This window comes from Condylura cristata, unplaced genomic scaffold (assembly GCF_000260355.1).
Source record: "Condylura cristata isolate star-nosed mole 26May11 unplaced genomic scaffold, ConCri1.0 scaffold00002, whole genome shotgun sequence".
Lineage (NCBI taxonomy): Eukaryota > Metazoa > Chordata > Mammalia > Eulipotyphla > Talpidae > Condylura > Condylura cristata.
In genome coordinates this window covers 72,102,975-72,122,742 of record NW_004567103.1, presented here as the reverse complement: position 1 = coordinate 72,122,742, position 19,768 = coordinate 72,102,975, and the positions used below count along the sequence as shown (strand labels likewise).

The following is a 19,768-nucleotide window of genomic DNA, read 5'->3' as shown; positions in this document are numbered from 1 at the left end:
TTTCCCCTCCCTAGCTGAATTGTCTCAGTTTATCTCCAGGGTTGTAGCAGGGTTGGGACAAAAGGCTGCTGAGCAGCCGCAGCTACCGCCTCTCCCTTTAATTTTTAATCTTCCTATCACTTTAGAGTGATTTTCTTATAGAAAATACTTAGTTGGATTGTGTTTATTGTCTGACAGTTTTTTTTTTTTTTTGACTAGTTCATTTATATCATTGCTATTTAATAGTTAAGGGTAAAATGAAACTTTTTGTAGTGAACTTAATGTGGTGTATATAAATGTTGATTCTTGTTGATGCATATTTGAAACATACATATATATGTGTATGTAATATTCTTATGCAGTGTTAGTTAAGTAAGAAATAAGTTGATAATAATTATATTAATATCAACCAAAATTTTATATTCTCTTTATAAATTGCCCTTGTTCTCTTAATTTTTACTTATTTTTCTATCTCTTCAGTTTCAGTGGAACATTTTATATTGTCTTTTTTTCTCTTCTCTTAGCAAATCAATTATAATTGCTTTTTTAAAAGTCTTTGCAGTGGTTGTCTTAGAGTTCCCTTTTAAATTTATAACTAATCCAATTCAAGTCACACTTTACTATTTCTACATCACACAAGTGCCTTATAAAACAGTATTCTCAAGCCCTTTTCCTATCACATACAATTTTCTTGCCATTAATTTCTACCCTGAAAAAACCTGGTGTAATTCTTACCCTTGGTCTCCTCGGTCGGCAAGATGTTCTCTAGCTCCCTATCTCAGTTTATTTCAAGATTTTCTTTGTCTCTGATTTCCTGCAATTTGTACATGGTGTGCCCAGGCATATATATTTTTGTGCATGTTTATTCTGTGTTTCATGAATGACTCTAGAGCTTCCTTGATCTACAGATTAGTTTTCTGTCATTAATTTTGGAAAATTCTCAGCGTTAATTTAATAATTTTATTTTCTTTACTTTCCTATGGTATTCCTAGTACATAGGTGCTACTCATTTTTAATTACCCTATAATTCTTGGATTTTTTATTTTTTAATTTTACATATTTTAGAAGTTTCTGGTAACATTAATTTTTCAAGATTAATGATTCTTTCCTTGATTCTGTCCAGTCTGTTGATGAGCCCATCAAACAATTTTCATTTCAGTGGTCTTGATTACTACTCTTTTCTTTTGATTCTTTAGAAGAATTTCCATTTCTCTTCTCATAATACGCATGTTATTTATATTGTCTGTCTTTGCATTAGAGACATTAGCATGGTGCCAAATTTCTGCTATATCTGAGTTTGAAGCTGATGCCAACTCTGTCTTTTCACATGACTTGTCTTTTATTATGCTTTGTATTTACATATTTGTTTTGGTAAAACTTGCACATGGTGTACTGGACAAATGAAACTGAGATAGACTTTTATTACATGGCTTTCTGTTTTTCCGGCTAGGTTATAGGTATTTCCAGCTGTAGGTTATAGGTATTGAAGTTAAAAATTTTCTCTGATGACCTTTTACTTTTCCCCTATTTTCTTACATAATTTATTTTAAATGATGTCTTAGATGTGCTATTCTTTCTGTTGTAATGCCATGTTATTATACAGACCTATTGATGATGACCAAGTTTGGGGAAAGAAGAAGCGATTTATGCTTCTGCAATTCGTTATCAATCTTTTACTGAACCATGGGACATGGTCTTCACATGTGCTTCTTGGTCCTTCCTTTCTACTTGGGTAATAATGGAAGTGTAGATGGATCTGAAATTAGGTATTTTCTTCCTCCCATGTCAGTTACTTTGATAAAATCAGAGTTAAACATTAGTAAGATACTTTCTTTTGAGTTGTATTTCTAATCACTATATTTCTATCCTTTGCTCCTTTCTCAAGCATGAAATTGATTCATTTACTCTGAGAATTTCTAAAAGGGAAATTCATGAAAATGTGGGATCTCTACTAGGACAGTTTCCTATTGGAATTTTCAATTAAAAAGTTTGCCTACACTGAACCATCAAGCAATTTGTCATTTACAGTTTAAGCTTATGCTGGTGAGCCAGTTCTCCAGTAGGTTTTGATTCTGAGTATCTGATTCTGCTTATCTGTTTTACCAACTTTGGTGAAAACTACCTGAACTTGACTACAGTTTTTTTGGATCTAAGATAAATTATAGATTTCTTTTCTTTTCTTTTTTTTTTTTTTCATTTTTGTTAATTCTGGCGAGGGCAGCAGTGGCACATGCCAAACTTTTAGATGCTGGACTCATCACATAATGAACCAAAACAACTTTTGTAAAACATTACACCATGATATTTAAATTAATATACATTTTATGTAGTCATCAAAGCATTATGAAATGAATCACATTCTACTATGAAATTATTAAGATACTAGGAAAATATGGCATTTGGAGGGAGCAGTTCTATTTGGTGGCTACCCAAGGGCCAGTGCTGACAGTGTCATCTCATTTCTAGTCAACCTGATGAATTATGTTTGTGTGATCTGACAGGAATTTTCCGTAAGTTTTTCAAACTCATCACTAAAAGCTACACTTTCTTTTATGGATCAAATGCATTCAAGCAAGCTTTGTTATTTATGTGTGTCTTTTTACTTATGGGTCCTCTTACTTTGTACTTAGATCACGTTCCTGTTGGCGGGTTTTGTCACTCTAGGGACAAGTGGCATTTTATTTACGCTATTTGATTATGGCAATGACTGTCATCATTTAAAATAGTAGGACCATAGTTTTGCTTCCATAATGCAAGGTCCTGCTGGAAAGTCATTTTCTCCATCTAGGGCATCAAGGAGCTTTATTTAATGCCTTTCTGGCTCTCCCATTGATTACTGTAACTTTTCATAATCACCTTAAGCAATTTTCCCTTCACAGCTCTATTTGCAATGTGGGAGGGAGTTGTGTTACTCCTGGTGCCACTCTGCTTCCTCCTCATTGATTTGCCTATTGGGTTTAAAGATCTTTTGTTTTTGTCTCATTGCATACCCTATTTTTCTCTTTTATTTTGACAGGAGTTTCTCCGAGGTTTCATTATTACAGTTTAAAATAGTTGTCCCACAGCCTATTCATCATTCTTTTTCAGACAACAGTGATGTTCTAATAGAGCTTTTATAATACCATAACTTAATGAGATAAAGTAGTTTTCTATATTCAATTTTATTTTTGCTGCTTTTTTTTATTTTTAAAGTACTTCTGTGCTAAATCTAAACTGTAGATTAGGCAGCCTGTTTATATGAGTAGTAAAGTGATTCATATTTATTGTTTCGATGAATAAAATTCAGATGAATGGATTTTAGTTTTATTTTAATAGAACGTTTGGCATGGCCAATTTTTTAAGAGCTGTGTTATTTTGATACATGTGAAACATATCTTAAGTAAATACTCTGTGATTTTCTTTACAGAAGTTACTGCAGAACAATACATTTTAAGATTATAAGGAAATAACAGAACCAGAGCTCAAGTGTTATGGTTACTTGTTTTTTATCTTTTCCACCAAAGTACTTTTGGGAAAAAAATATTCCTACTCGTTCCCACAAATAGCTAAATCAGACCCTCTGCCCCCCAACACACACACAAAAATGTTCTTTCATAATTTATTATTTACAGGTGTTGGAGAATATTTTATTGGTTTTGTTGTATCCCTGGGAATGGGAAATGGGAATGCAGAACTTTTCTGCTTATTTTCACTTTTAGATTTTATCTCCCTCTTCTCACCCTTATTTATCTATTTTATTTTAAAAATTATACTGAACATTAACATGTCTCTAAACATCTAAAGCCCATATGAAGCTAAATTTCAAAAGGCATATTCACCTTTATACTATGTCCTGTAACCCTTGAAGATAATCGGATTTCGTGTTTCCTAGTTCACATTCCGTGTTTCTCTCTTCTCATTTATTATTCTTTCTTATATAAAGGGTAGTGTACTATATATCTTATACTTAAATATTTAGAGATTTTCTAATATTTAGCAATTACAAATAAATCTTTAGTGAATAATCATTTACTCATGTATTTTGATATTGCTGAAAATATATCTTCATGATGCATTCCTAGAAGTGTGATTGCTGAGTAAAAGGATATATACATGCATACATACATACACACACATACATATACATACACACATGTTTTTGCAGCCAAAACCTCCTTCATGTATAGGTTCCATCTTGCATTTGCATTCCCATCAACAAACTTACAAATATGTGTATCATCAAACATTTGAATTTTTGTCAGTATGAACATTCTGAAATGTAAGAAAGAGTATCAGAGTTGTAATTTGCATTCCCTTATTATATCTAAACTTGATAATTATATATATATAACTATGAACTATACATATATATCACATATATATGTATAGTTCATAGTTATAGCTCTTTTTGTGAATTATCTCTATGTGTTCTTTGCCTGTACATTTATAGAACATTTTCTTTGCTTTAAGTTTCAAATATTTATAATTATGTATATTAGTCCTGTACTTGTGATATATTTTCCAACAATTGTCTTTCAGTTGGTAATCTGTGGTTTGATTTTGATTATGCAAAAGTTTAAAAAATTTTCACAGTGAAATAAGCCATATATAACATGACATACATAATAATGGTCCCCTCCTTTAATGCAGGTTATACCTTCTAGACCCCTAATGGGTGCCTGAAACATCAGCTAGTACTCTTTTTTTCCCCCTAAATACACATGCCTCTTCAATAAAGTTTATATACAGTAGGTACAATAAGAGATTAAAAAATTAGCAAAAATAAAGCAATTTTAACAATATGCAGTTTAAAAAAGTTATGTGATTGTGGTTTCTCTTTCAAAATATCTTAATGAAAATAAAACTTTTGGACTATTGTTGGCTATGGATAACTGAATCTATAGAAAGTGAAACTACATTTAAGGGAGGACTAGTGTATGTTACATTTGTATTTTAGCCAATATTACAAAGCCTTTCTGTAACCTGCTTAAAAAGTACTCTTGGTTTCTTCCAGTGTATCCATAATTTATTCTTTATGTTTGAATCTTTGATCATTTGGACTTCCCTGCATAGAGTGTGAGAAATTGATCTAATTTTATTTCCCCCCCAAATCTAGCAGTATTCTACTACTACTTATTGAAAAGACTCTCTTTGTATAATACAGGTAAAAGCATCATCATTTCCCAGGATGTGGAAAATAATATACACACATATGCATGCATATACATACATATATGTATATATATGGAACAGGCTTCTGTTTCTGTTTTCATTGTCTTATATATGAACCAACCCTGAGCTAGTGTCTTTGCTAATATAATTTAATATCTGATAAGGCTAGTCTCTTCTCAGAGCTGTTCTTTTTCTGTATTTTTTTCTTGAATGGTAATCATTCTCATAGAATTTATGATCAACCTGTCTAGCTCAATAAAAGCTAGCTTGTTGGATTTTTCTTGTGGTTATATTAAATTTATAAACTTAGAACATCCTTATATTGGGACATTCTAACTAAAAACAAAGGATATATTTTCATTTGTTTCAAATCTATTTATATATATCTACTAGGGGTATTTTATAGTTTTATTTATAGGTATCTTGAGCATTTCTTAAATTGTTTTTTTCAAGTGCGATGTATCTTTGTTGCTTTTGTATATGGTCATTTGTTGTCTATAATGTTCCCTAACTGCTTAATAAAATTTGATCTGTATTTATTTTATAATTTGTAGCTTCTTGAGTTCTTTTATTATGTGAATATTTATCATTTATTGCCTAGTGATTTTCAAATATAGTGTCATCTTACCAACTGACAATGATAGTTTTACATCTTTTTAAAATTCTTATGACTCTAATTGTTTTTTTTTTTTTCTAGTTTAATGTATTTAATGTAACATGAAATGTTAGTGAAGGCTAGTGAGCATCCTTCTTTCAAATCTCATTGAAGATGTGTCTGGGATTTCACTATTAAATATGATTCTTGTTTACAGTTGAAGTATATATTAATTTTCTATCACTGCTGTAACAATTTACCACAAACAGTGAATTAAAATGACAAATTTATTATTTTATAGCTGTATTTCAGGTATCTGAAGTAGTTCTTACTGGAATAAAAGTAAATTTTTGGCAGGCTGTTTATTCTGAAGATGCTGGTGAAGCATTAGTTTCCTTGCTTTTCCAGCTTTTAAAGACTGCTTGCATTTTGGGGCAGGAATGCAGTCTCTTCAGATCTTTTACTGAAATAGTTCTCTGGTGCTCACTTTCTTGTAACACTACTTTACTGTCAGGATATCTGTGATCACAATAGGCTCACTGGAAAATTCAGGATAGTCTCTATCTCCAGATCCTTAATTTATTCAACATGGGCAGTAGTTTTTGCTACTTAAAGTGACATAAGCTCTGACATATTCTATTACAAGATTTGTGTGTGTTTAAATGTATTGAGTAGATATCCATCCTTTTTATCCAAATGTTTTTGTCTTGTTACTGTATAAGGAAGGGCTATTGACTAGTTTTGGTTATCTTTGTCAAAAAATCATAATTTCACTTGTTATTTTAATTACTATTTACTTATTAGTGTATGAGTTATGTTTATATGTTATATATATTTTGCATATATAAATGTATAAACATAGCTGTATATATTTATACAGCTACTCTTGTAATTGAATTACACACTCCAATTTGTTGTGTTCTTTTTGCTGTATCTCAGTAAGATATTTTTATGCTTGTTTCACAAAAGTAATGTAGAAGTTTTCCTTCATATCTTCTAAACAATTCATACAATTTTAGATTTTCTGGCCATTAAAAACTATAGAATTTCTTGTGAAGCCTGGTAAACCTGATATTTTGTTGAGGTAATTCTTTAAAAACTATATTTTTCTATGGAGAATATGTTTTCATAGGCAATATTAAAAGAAATGATCCCTTCACTATTTTGCATTTTATTTCTAGTATAAGAATTATTTACACTGTGTTAGTTATTTTATACACCTGTTTGAGCTCATCAAATAGTGCTTAAAATAGTGGTTTACCTGTTTGGCTTATTCTTATTTATTAAATTGTTTTTTGTTGAAGCAAATGGAGGTTTACAACATTATATGGGTGTTAGGGGTGTAACATTACTCAAATGCATGTTACTGGACCGCTGAAGAAGTAGCAGTCCTCAAGCCTTGTCTGCTGACCCCTCTCCACCATTTGCTCCCACACCCCTTTTCCCTTTTTGTAGCCTCAGTCCTTGCAGGCATATTTCACTGATTTTGTTTTGATTTCACTTTGTCTGTATGTTCATTTCCTTTATTTCTTTACATTCCACATAGGAGTGAAATCATCCAGTATTTTCCTTTTCTTCTGACTTTGATTATTAGAGTAGTCTCCAGTTCCATCCATGCCATCATAATTGGCAAGGGATTTTTTTTTTTTTTAATAAGCAGTATTACTCCACTGTGTGTATTTGGTTGAGGTTTTTTAAAATGGGATTTTGGTTTGTAAATTAGGTTTTTATATCTCTATTGCATGTTATCTACGTTTTCTTCATTACTTTTACTTTGTATTTATTTTGCTGTTTTTATAGATTTTGGGTAGTACATTTTCATTAATCTATCTTCTTTTTATTTTATATGTCTATTTTAAGATACAGATGTCTATTTTCAGACACAGCTAGGCCTATCAAATTCTCTGTGATCACTGCTTTGATTGAATACCATAGGTTCCAACTTTTCATCATTATATTATCATCATTATATTTAAAAACTTGTGTAGATTTTCTTTGTATTTTTCCTTGCACCTACTATCTGCTGTAGTTGGTGCAAGATACTTTAAATCCAGAGAAAAAGAACTTTGTGTTTTGATTTCTTCTTAAAGCTCCAGTTCTATTTTAGACAGAGTGTTATTGGTAATATTTTTGCTATGTAGAAACTGATGATACTTTCTTTATGTATAATCTGGGATTAATCTACTGAGTATTCTATATGCACTTGGGATAAAAATAATGTGTCTTTCATTGTGTGAGCTATTTAATATGGAAGTACCTAATTGGTTATGTACTTTAAATTTTTTGTTTCTAATTTTTTGTATGCCTGATCTGACTTTTTCCTGAAAATAGTCGTTAAATTTTCCTATTAGTGTATTTCTATTGTTTCCGCTAGTATCTTCCCTAGTTTTTCTATACATCTTTGTTGGTATCGACACAGATGCTCAAACTGTTATATCCTCACTGTGGAATGTGCCTTTTAGCATGATAAAGCATCTTCTTTGTCTCTTCTAATCTTTTTTGGCTCATTTTACTTTGATATATGGATTGCACACATGTGTTTTTATTGTTTTAATTTGCCTGGTAAACCTTTTTAATTTTACTTTGTAGCCTGTTAAGTAATCACTTTTTACATGTCCCTTAATCAGCATCAACATGAAGTTCATGTGAGTTTAGATAGTGTTAGGGTCTTTTCGCGAACAAGTTAAGTTTATTTACATTTGTTGACATGCCTTATGTTTGGTCTCAATTCTATCATATTATATTGGAGTATAGTGTATGAAATATATTTACAGTGTGTTTTATTTGGTGTACAATTTTTCTTTTCAACATTCTTCTTATTTAGGAATTCTTTATTTATTTCAGAGTGCCCCTCCCCATTTTCTAGCCTAATAGTTGTGATGTATAGGTCTCTTAAATGATTCCCACCTTTATCTTACAATATTATTCTTTTTTTCCAATTTTTTCTCTACCCTCCCACTGTTTAAGTGAATTCTTTCTAGTAATTCTTGTCAGACTTTACCCACAAGTCTACCCTTATTGTAAATCTTAAGCTTATAATTATGAATATTAAGTAGACTGTGAAAGTCAGTGTGTAATACTTCCTGAATTTGGCAGATTAAAGACTATTTGAAGAACAGTTTAGCAGTATATAATATTCTTTGTTCTCTTTTTCTCTTTATCTGTCTTGGAAAATGCTGAATCTATTGCAGTGTTGACTTTAATGGTTTTGAGAAGTCTCTTGCCAGTTTATTTTTTGTCTTCTCTAAGATGTCATCATTTTGCCAAAAAACCTGATTATATTTCTTTATCTTTCAAGTCTAATAGTTATATTAGTGTGAATTTCATCACTGATTTGTTTTGGGTTTGATTTACATGGAATATTCTGATTCCTTTCAATGTATAGACTCAAATCTTATTTTTGTTTTGAAAGTGTGGAGGGCTCTATTTCTAAACATTGATTTATTCCACATTATTTTATAGCCATTATTTTATACACACACATGCACACACACCCACATATAAAATTTGTACCTCCTTGCCTATTTTCCATCTCAACTGCTTTCTTCTGATCCACTTGGCATCTTTCAGAAATCTCCTTTTATTCTTCTTTAGTTTCCCCCTAGTTTTTCCTTCAGTATTATGTTTCACTGGATTCTGTTCAGTGTTCAGCACCATTTTCACAGTGAAATTTTTCTTTTTTCCCCCTTGTTTTATCAATTTTCATGCTGATTCTTTTTTTTTGTCTATTATGGCCTTATTTTTTATATTTCAGATTCATGTAGGATATATAAAAATATCTTAATGTTTGTTTAAAGATATTTACTGTGGTTCCATACATTGTACTATAGAATTTATAGTATATTTTAGCTTTGTTCCTCATTGGTTGTTTAGAGGAGACTTTCTACCAGCATTGGATTAACTATAAACATCATTTTGATCTAAATACCAGGGAAATTTAATTTTTGTCTTGATCATTGTTTATTTTTGCTGGGTAATTATTGGAACATCTCAGAACTTTTTAGGGGGTATTGGTTTAATTCTCTACAAAATGAGGGCAGTGACTGAGCCCTTCAGATGATTATTGATGGTATTTTCATCTCTAACTGTTCCCACATACATCTTCATATAGGAAACTACACATAATCCTTAGTACTCTTGGACATTTGGAGAATATAAAATCCATTTTACTCTGAGACTTGTAATGAATTTTAAATCTCTGCTGAATAATATTTTATACTAACAGGAAATGATCACAATACTAAAAACCTTCCATTTTAATGCAATATCACTCTCAAGGATATTCATTCTCAAGAATTTAATATTTCAGTATATCTGTGTGTTTATCTCTATGTATGTAGAACCATCTCTACCCTACAGAAACCACTAGATGACATATTTAAAATATAATTCCATACTGCTGTCCAGTGTTAGTACATGATTTTAGGTTTATTACCTATTGCGAAGTTTAAAATATTTTAAATCAAAGTTAAAAATAAGAGTCTTTTTAACAGTTCAGTTTTGTTTTATTGAGAAGTAGGAAGAAAAGTGCCATAGCTCAAGAAGTAGCCCCATTAGTTATAAATTCAAGCCTAGTGTAAACATGACTTTTGCCAAATAAAATATAAATTACCTCAGGTTAATTTGGCCAAACCAGGAAGCTATACGAAAAAGTTAATTTGCAGTCTTTCAGGTTATTTTCTCAGAAATACTTAACATTTTTTGTTAATAAAATAAATGATTTCCTATCTTTAAAATTGTTACCAGGCAACATTTGAAAAAAAAAAAAAGTATGCTTATTCAGATATCTTTACCTGCTAAATCTTTTTTTTTTTTTTTAGATTATTTATTTATTTATTCATACAGAACTGGGGTACAGGCCAGAGATGCGGAGGGAGAGAGGGTTCACCAGAGACAGAGTAGGGAGCAGAACAGGCAGATGGACGAAGTACACTGCTGAGGGGAGCAGTGGGCGGGCCAGGACAGGTCTGCCACGCCATGTGGTCACCTCTGGGGCAGGCAGGGATGGAACTCATGTGGAAGTGGCTTAAGCTTCTTAGTGCTGTGCTTTAACCCGCTGTGCCACCAGGGAGGGCCTACCTGCTAAATCTTATATTGACATAGGTGCTCCCATGTCAGTCTGGTGTTTAGAGCAGTCAAGACGAATGTTCTTTTATGTTCAGGTTATTATTTTTTTTCACCCTAGATACTCCTATTAGTTTCACTAGTGACAGAAAAATGCTACCAGTTTTGGGTCAAAATGATTACAATAAATGGCATATATTCTGATTTCCCAAATCTATTCTCTTTTAAGCCTATCTCAGTTCCGGTTCATTTCTCTTCATTTCTCCATTCACATTTTATTCCTAGGAGTTATTTTCATGATGTGATCTTGCAATCATTCACTAAGTTAGAATCTGTAAGCTTTAAAAGAAACTGTTCCTCTATTGCAATGCTATCATTTGGGTAGAGTAGTGCCTATGCAGAGCAGTGTTTTGTTTTCTTTTAAGATTTATTTATGCATACAGAACTGGGGTAAAGGGTTGTTCAGAGGATTCACCAGAGACATAGTGGGAGAGTAGAACAGGCAGATCAAAGAAGTACATTGCTGAAGGGAGCGGCAGGCAAGAGAGGAGACATCTAACGTGACATTTGGGTCATCTCTGTGGCCAGGGATCCAACTTGCAATGAAGCGGCTACACCTGGCTTCGCAGTGATGTACTTTAATCCACTTCCCACCAAGGAAGTCCCAGTGTTTTTTCAATATAATTGGAATAACTGTGTTTTTAAATGTCCCACAATTTTATTAACATTTCTAAAGTACTTTCTCAGTTAGTTGAAATTTCACTCCTGTAAAAATAACTCATTAATTGTAAAGCATACTTTGGGCATATTACACATCTATAAACAGCTATTACATCATATAGAACCAGATTGATCAAGATGAAAATACTTTCACTAGTTAATACTTTAATAACATATTCTAACTAGTACATTTTCATGTGTAAGATAAATTTAGCTTTTTAGAAGTTTGTTATACGTTTGATCATTAGGTAACTATAGCAAAACTATATGTTAATAATCTAACCAGAAACCTGAAAAAGTAAATTTTTAGGTTCTTAATAAATATGGTAAAATTAGCTTGATAATTTATTATTTCTATGTTCTGGAAACCCAATTAAATAATAGCAAAAAATATCAAACTGTGAAGGACAACTGTAATATGATAGAACATAACAGACAAAAAGAAATGTCAACAAATTGTGAGAACTGTCATGCAGATAGATGAATGGTAATTTACCTAGCAGAGTGGAAAAGGCTCAAAACTTCAGTTCAAGTGGAAATATGCAAGAAACAAACCCATTGCTGTGCCCAGTTGTATCTGGCATAAAGCTCTGTGCTGATTTTCAGTTTTGCCTCTTCCACGGTGCATGCATATTCCACTGTCTCTGCAGTTATCATGAGTTTTGGTCTTTGAAATGCAGGCAGATTTAATATAAGCTACTATTTTTTGAAGATTTATTTATCTAACATCCAAGAACTGGTGTACATGCCAGAGGTGTTGGGGGTAAGAGGATTCACTAAAGTGGGGAGCAGGAGCAGATACTGAATTACACTGTTGAGGGGAGTAGGGAGCAGGTCAGGAGAGCTTTGATATACCATGTGGGTCGCTTTTCTGTCCAGGGATCCCACCTACAGTGGCTAAGGATAGCTTCATAGTGCTGCTCTTTAGCATGTTGAGCCACTAGGGAGGGCCCTTGAGGCAGCTTTTGAAAAGGCAATTAATTACCAATCCTGTTCACATGACATGAGAGACAGGAAGATTCCTATCTGAGGGAAAAGGTGAACAAAGGAGTAAGGACTGATGGCATCCAACATCAGAATTTTCAAAGTTAAATTTTGAGGCAGGAGGGGGGTGGCCACCTCCCTGATGGCACAGATGGATAGAACGCAGTACTGCAAGCTAGCTGCAGCCTCTTAAGAGTGAGTTAAGTTCCAGATCCCAGAGGTGATTCACAAGGCCTCACAGACCTCTCCTGTCTTGACCGCTGCTCCCTCAGCAGTGTAATTCATTGATCTGCCTTGTCTACTCCCCACTCTATCTCTGGTGAGTCTTCTCACCACCTCTGTACCTCTGGCTTCTGTAAGCATAAATAAATACATTTTAAAAAATAAAAATTGAAATTTAAATCTTGAAACGTAGCATTCCCCCCCCACTCCTACTTTTTCAAGACTCTAAAGAGAAATCCAGTTTCTTGCATTTTCTGTTTTCTAAGGCTGCCCACGTTTCATAGCACATAGCCTCATTTTATTTCTACCTCAGATTCTTTTATTAACATCTCCTTCTCTGTCTCTGTCTCTTTTCCTCCCTTACAGAACTCTTGCAATTGTGGTGGGGCCAGGATAATCTTTAGGCATCAGAATAATAATTCAGGATTATCTTTAGGCATCAAAAATAATAATTCAGGATTATCTTTAGGTATCAAAATTCTGAATAATATGTCTACAAAGTGTCTTCTGGCACATAAACTAACATCTACACAATTTCCTTGGCCACAATGTTGACTTTTATTTTTTTTTTGGGGGGGAGTGGTTATTGTAGTGAGGAGTTTAGTCAGATTACCTGAATGGTCAAATTATAGTTATGAATTCTAGTAATTATTAAAGCTGTGAGAAGACTATAATTCTCTAAAATAATCTGATATGTCAAATATATATTTTCAACACTTTAAATAATAAGTCTGAAGATACCAAGGATTTTCAGGATGTAGGAAAGGAAAATTTTCATAATGCCTAGCATATTTGGTTACATGAATATTTATCACCCAACTCCAGGCAGAATACTAAGGAAATCCTCTTACACATATGCAACATGTGAAGACATGTGAAAGGAGTTTAGTACATGATGGCTTTGCAGAAATTAAGCAGGACCAAAAGGAACGCAAAGGGGGAATGAATAAATTGTCTTGCGTCCATTTTGAAATATAGCTCACCAGTGAAGACAAATATGTGCTATCTTCATTTATCAACGTAGCTAAATCTAGAAGTTATATTATTAAATGAACAATACCTCCCAGAGTATATGTATGTTAAGAAAACACTTAGTCAAACTTTTACATGCAAGGTGATGAATGCTGTGTGCTATTTATGAACATATACACATTTAGTTAACATTTAAAAATGATGCAATAATATATAAATCAATATTAGGTGTGTGATTGTGTCTGGAGAAGAAATGAAACTGGGATTGTTAAGGACATGGTGGGTGGCTTCACCTAATATGTATTTTTGTTTTGTTTTTTTTACTTAGCAAAATCTGAAGCAAATGTTAGCCTTCGCCCATAAAGCATCAGAGTGTTTATTGTATTACTCTACTTTTCTGAATGTTTAAGATAATATTATTTTAAATTAGAAATTGAAGTGTTAATGAAGTGAGATTACTTGTTGATCTTATTCAAGGGTTTCTGTTCTTATTTTGTAAATACAGATTTTCTTACATTCCAGAAGAAATCAGAATTACTAAAGTAATTTTTAGTTCCTAATTTTTAGTTCCAAAGATTTCCTTCACTGGAATACTTGTGAAGTAATTTACAAAAGACAACTCTTTAAATGAATGTCAAGGAGTTGTAATTACTGTTGCATCTTTTTTTTTTTTTTTTTCTTTAAAGGCACGTCACCTTTTATGAAAAGACTAATTCTCACTTTTGAGTGAAGACACTTATCTCTGTTGCAGCTTTAGTGAGGTGATTCTCCTTACTCTCTTGGACACCACAATGCTTGGGGGGATGGGGGACAGTGTTAGATGATATTTTATTGTTATTTTTTCCCTTCAGGTAATGAAGCTAAACAATAAGGAGACAGAGGATACACTATATATTGTGATTTAAAAAAATTCAGCTTACAGATATTTTTCATTTATCACTTAGTGCATGTCCAAAAACCCAAGTAAAATGGACTTTCACTGATCAAACTAAAGCAGGCAACTATGTGGCAACTTTTATTATTATATTTAGCCAAAATGTTGGGTTAGCAAAAGGGATGTTAACAATAAGTAGATATGTAATACAAGTAAATATGTAATATGTGTCCTTCCTCCTTCAAAGAAGTAGAGCTCTTTTCAAACTATAAAAGCCCTTGATTATGTCAGCAACTCTGTGCAACTTCTTGTATTGCTTGACTCTTACTATTGGTTCTATTGGCCCAGTAGGAAAATTCAGTTTCAGGGAAGAGGAACAAGAAAAGTGAACACTACTAAATGGAAAGAGGTTATATGCCGTTTTAACATAGCATGGGACCTTACTAAAGGAAAAAGAAAGTCTATCTTGAAAGCAATTTGTTTTTTCCAAAAATATACACAAGTTGAAAAATGCCATTAAATTTGTTTTAATTTGCTAGGGCTGCCATGACGAAGTTCCATAGACTTGTTGGCTTAAAGAACAAAAATTGATTTTTTTCACAGTTGTGAAAGCTGGAATTCCATGATCCAAGGGTCAGCAGTTAGTTTCTTCTATGGTCTCCCTTTGGATTCCAGATGGTTCTTTTATTTCGGCAGATGGGCTTGTTTGATATAAGTCTATGTCCTCATCTCCTTTTTTTTTTTTAAAGACATCAGCTACACGGGATTAGGTTCCACCATAATGATCCCGTTTTTAATTTGCCTTCATAAACACTCTTCAAATATAAAACACATTCTGAGGCTCTGGATGCTAAGACTCATGCTTTTAGTGGGAGCAGAGCTCAACCAGTAACAGTTTCTAAAAAGCCAACACCTTTGTCTAGAAGCTTTCTCTGTGTCATACAATAGAAAGAGGCAACCCTTTCTCTTACCTCTTCAAGCACAATATGCATTCTATATTAAATGGTGTATTTGCAATTAAGTGCTCCTTCTACTATCCTAGTGTGTATTGATGCCAAGACCCAAAATGTCACACTGGAGTGAGTAATGGTAATGAGGAATATATTGGCTTTGGCTTTTTCCACTTTGAAGAGAATGATATGATCTGAGTAGATTTTAAAATAAAATCTTGCACCAAAGGATTTTCTTATATCATTTGTGACTTTGGGAAGATAAACTAAGTCTTACTTCTTTTATGAAGTATATCAATATGAAAATCTCACTGTAGTTTACTCTTCAATATGGCCAAATATGAGCATATTTTATTCTGCCTGCAGGCTGCTTTCTGTAATCCATTTCTCTATTGGTGACTCCCTGATCTACATATTATCTCAAGTCAGAAACTTAGACACATTTCAACACTTCTGTCTCTCTTTAAACACATACAGAGGCACCACTGTAAATTCCTATTTATAGTCCATTATTATGCCATGTTTCATAGACCCAGTCTTGAAAGTCAGTATTTGAACATTGGCTCTTTGATTCATACTTCTGTCAAAATTATACTTTATCCCCCAAGATATAGAAACTTTTGATTGAATATGGAGTAATAGTAATATGGAAAAAAGAACGCCAGTTATTACTTGAAACATTATCATCCCATGACCCACTGTATGGGTCACAGTGATTTTTCTCCACCTGAATGAAATTAAGGCCCAATTAAATTCAGATTTCTTAGCCAAAGATACAAAGTTTTTTCAGACCTACTTTTGAAGCACCTGCATATCCAGGTATCTGTTTAGTAAATTACACTTCATAAATTGAAAAACATAAGACAGCTGATAAATTGCCTTTTATATTATCCCATCAGCATGCTTATAAAAGTTTAACCAATGGTGCTTCAGGAAGAGTAAGTTTGGGACCCTGATATGGTGGTGGGCTTGGTTTGTAGTATTTGCTGAGTTCTGGTGTGTAAAGAGTTCCACAGTGACCGATTTTAAGCCAATTACATAAAGTCAAGTGACTTATACAATTCCAGGAAATTTAGTAGTTCTAGTATATTTAGTTCTAGCATACCACTGGTTCCCATCCCCATATTATTTTATATCAGGGCCTTGAATATTCTATTTCCTTAAGTTAAAATGGTCTCATTTCCTAAATGAGGCTATCAGGGGCAGGGTGGGGGGCAGGGGGCAGAGATGGGGAAGGTTCAGTGGACTAAGGTGGAGAACTATGGGTGCTTTGTTCTTGAGGGTGGTATGATAACATATTTGAAGAGATGGGAACTTCTATTCCTAAAACATATACAATGTTGTAAACCAACATTACCTCAATAAACATAATTTAGTTTAAAATATACTACTTTCTGTACTCAAGAAGCTCCATTAAATATTTCATTTATTTCTCTATTTATTTCTCTATTTAATATCATTCTTCATTTTGTGCATTTTTTCATCTTGGTTGTAACCCCCAGGGACTTCCCACTACCCCTTCACCCATGTGCCATCACCATAGTCCCGTGCACTCTTCATGTCCCATTTTTGATCCTATTCCCCTCATCACCCTGTAGAATGTCTCTGGTTTATAGTTGTTTATTGTTTTCATTTTCACTTTGTCACAATTTTTCCCCCTATGATCTTTCACACTCCTGCTATGAGTGAAACCATATACAGCTCAGGTGTCTTTCTCTCTTCGACACCCCCCTGACCCCCGGCTTCCCAGTGTTTGTTTTCATTATTATAGTTGCATGTATATTAAGAAGTTCATCCCAGTATTACATTATGCTTTTTTATCTGTTTCCCAATTCAAACATTAGTATTTGATAGTACCACAGTTTTGCAGCTGAGGAAATTGATCCTCATAGCATGCCAGCCTTTGGAAACATAGATAACATTATTTTATTATTTAATAGCCCAGGATTTAAAAGAATGGACAGATGAATGCCATAAAGCTTACACTTGTCTTCGGCCTTACAAAAAAATTTAATCTTCCTGAGTAAGCTATCTCATCTCTAAATGTAGATAATTACATGTAAACTCATGCAGTTGTTTAAAAGTGCTTGTAGGACCCTCCCTAGTGGCATGGCCAGTTTGAGCTCTGTGCTGGGAAGCTAAGATGAGCTGTGGCTGCTTCACTGCAAGTTCTATCCCAGCCCTGAAGGTGACCACCTGGTGCGGCAGGCCTCTCCTGACACACCCCTGCTCCCCTCAGCAGTGTACTTTATTGATCTGCCTGTTCTGCTCTCCATTCTGTCTCTGGTAAATCCTTTTGCCACCCCTGCACCTCTGGCCTGTACCCTATTTCTGTATGCATAAATAAATAAAATATTAAAAAAAAAAGTGTTTGTGAAGTGCAGCTCAGGGTGTGAGTCCTGAAAACCAGCCAACAAATATATCTTTGTTGAAAGTAAGCTAGAGCAATCTTCATTATTTCTAAGGTAGCCTCACCTTACTGAATTCACTGCTACAGTGAATTAACTTCCATTTCAGAACTGAGCCTGTGTAAGCAGTCATTCTCAAAAAAATGTTGGTTCATCAATATTTTATCATGATGCTGCTAACATTTTTTTTCATTCCTATTTGAAAACTTTATGCCAGGTTGTGATATTTTTTTCATCATAGACACTTCATAAAGTTGGTTACACTCATTTAATCTATGACCTACTGTTTTCTGCTTCTGTTTCTTTAGCCTTTGCATGCCAGACTCCTTCCCCTTAACTGTTCAGTCCTGCATCATGCCCAAGGACTGTGAAACCACCGAGTGGTCTTCCTGGAGCCCCTGCTCTAAGACGTGTCGTTCAGGAAGTCTCTCACCAGGATTTAGGAGCAGAAGCCGGAATGTGAAGCATATTGCTCTTGGTGGTGGAAAGGATTGCCCTGAACTTTTGGAGAAGGAGGCCTGCATTGTCAAAGAATCTTTGCAGTCATGTCCCAGGTACTGTGCATTCTTTAGTGTGGGTATTTAGTGTTCCATATAACCTCATTTGATGTCACCATTTTAGCAGTAGTTGCAATTTATATTTATTGAGTCCACTCATTACAGAATTCCAAAGTAGGCACTGTAGCAGGGTCATGAAGAACATGACGTTTGGTGTTGAGTCCCCACATTCAAATCCTTGCTCAGTGACTCTGTATTTTGGCAAGTGCCTTATGTATATATTGTACCTTAGTTTGATTATCTAGTAGGAGTATTTACTTCATGCAACCCTGACATATAACACACGCTCAACAACCATTAGTTATCTTTACATGCACCCCTGATTCTTACAGCATCCTAAGGCTATTCATGATATCCTCATTGTGCAAATAAGACCATTAATTATCAGAGAAACTAAATACAACCTGAGGTTACATAATTAATGAGTAGCATCATCCTGATTTATTGCAGGTCTCTTTTCAAATCTTGCTGCCATCTTGTGGCTTGGTTTATTAGGGGCAGAGAATGTCCGGAAAAGGGTTAGAATGTCATGGATTAGAAGTTATACTTGGGCCCTCCCTGGTGGTGCAGTGGGTTAAAACACAGCAGTAAGAAGCTAAAGTCATTTCAGCATGAGTTCCATCCCTAGCCCTGGAGGTGACCCACATGGTGCTGCAGACCTCTCCTGACCCGTCTGCTGCTCTGCTCAGCAGTGTACTTCATTAGTCGGCCTGTTCTGCTCCCCACTCTGTCTCTGGTGAATCCTCTCACAACCAGTACCTCTGGCCTATACCCCAATTCTGTATGCAGACATAAATAAATCTTAAAAAAAAAAAAGAATTTATACTTAACAACTTGATATTGTTTATATTTTACACTACTGTATAGCTTTTGCAACAGCCTCCAGTGTATTTTCTTTTGGGATGCTGATTCATGATGACCCAGTCTGATAGTGATAGAAATCATTTTGGATAGTCGAAACTAGCTCTTCAGAAGTTTCTTGGAAATGTATTTATGCTAATTCTGCCTAGATGGCTGCTGTGAGCCACAGCTGTTAAAGGTAGCTAGCTCACATAGAACCTCTTCTATATTATCTTACAATCATTAAGATTTAACAATGATTTCCCAGTGAAAAATAAAATGATTCAAAAGTAACTTCATTTTGATATTAATCATATGAGAATGCATGAAAAGTGGAGGGTTACAAACTCAACAGTTGTAAATACCTGATTATTCTTTAAACCTGAAAAGATGTGTCTGTGGGGTTAGAGGTGGGAGACCACTGAGGGCCAAGTTCCTTTTGCAGGTTATGA

The 19,768-nt window shown here is 33.8% G+C and overlaps 1 protein-coding gene across 4 annotated transcripts in view; it reads left to right on the top strand.

Annotated features, from left to right (window-relative positions):
• The window catches only part of THSD7B (thrombospondin, type I, domain containing 7B), a 792,320-nt gene that overhangs the window by 285,006 nt on the left and 487,546 nt on the right, over positions 1-19,768 (top strand). For 3 of the 4 annotated variants that reach the window (XM_012728237.1, XM_012728256.1, XM_012728242.1), the window contains exon 4: positions 18,228-18,473. The exons of the other annotated variant lie outside the window; for it this stretch is intronic. In XM_012728237.1, coding sequence (XP_012583691.1) covers positions 18,228-18,473 — 246 coding nt within the window. The remainder of the gene's footprint in view (positions 1-18,227; positions 18,474-19,768) is intronic. 4 annotated transcript variants of the gene reach the window in all.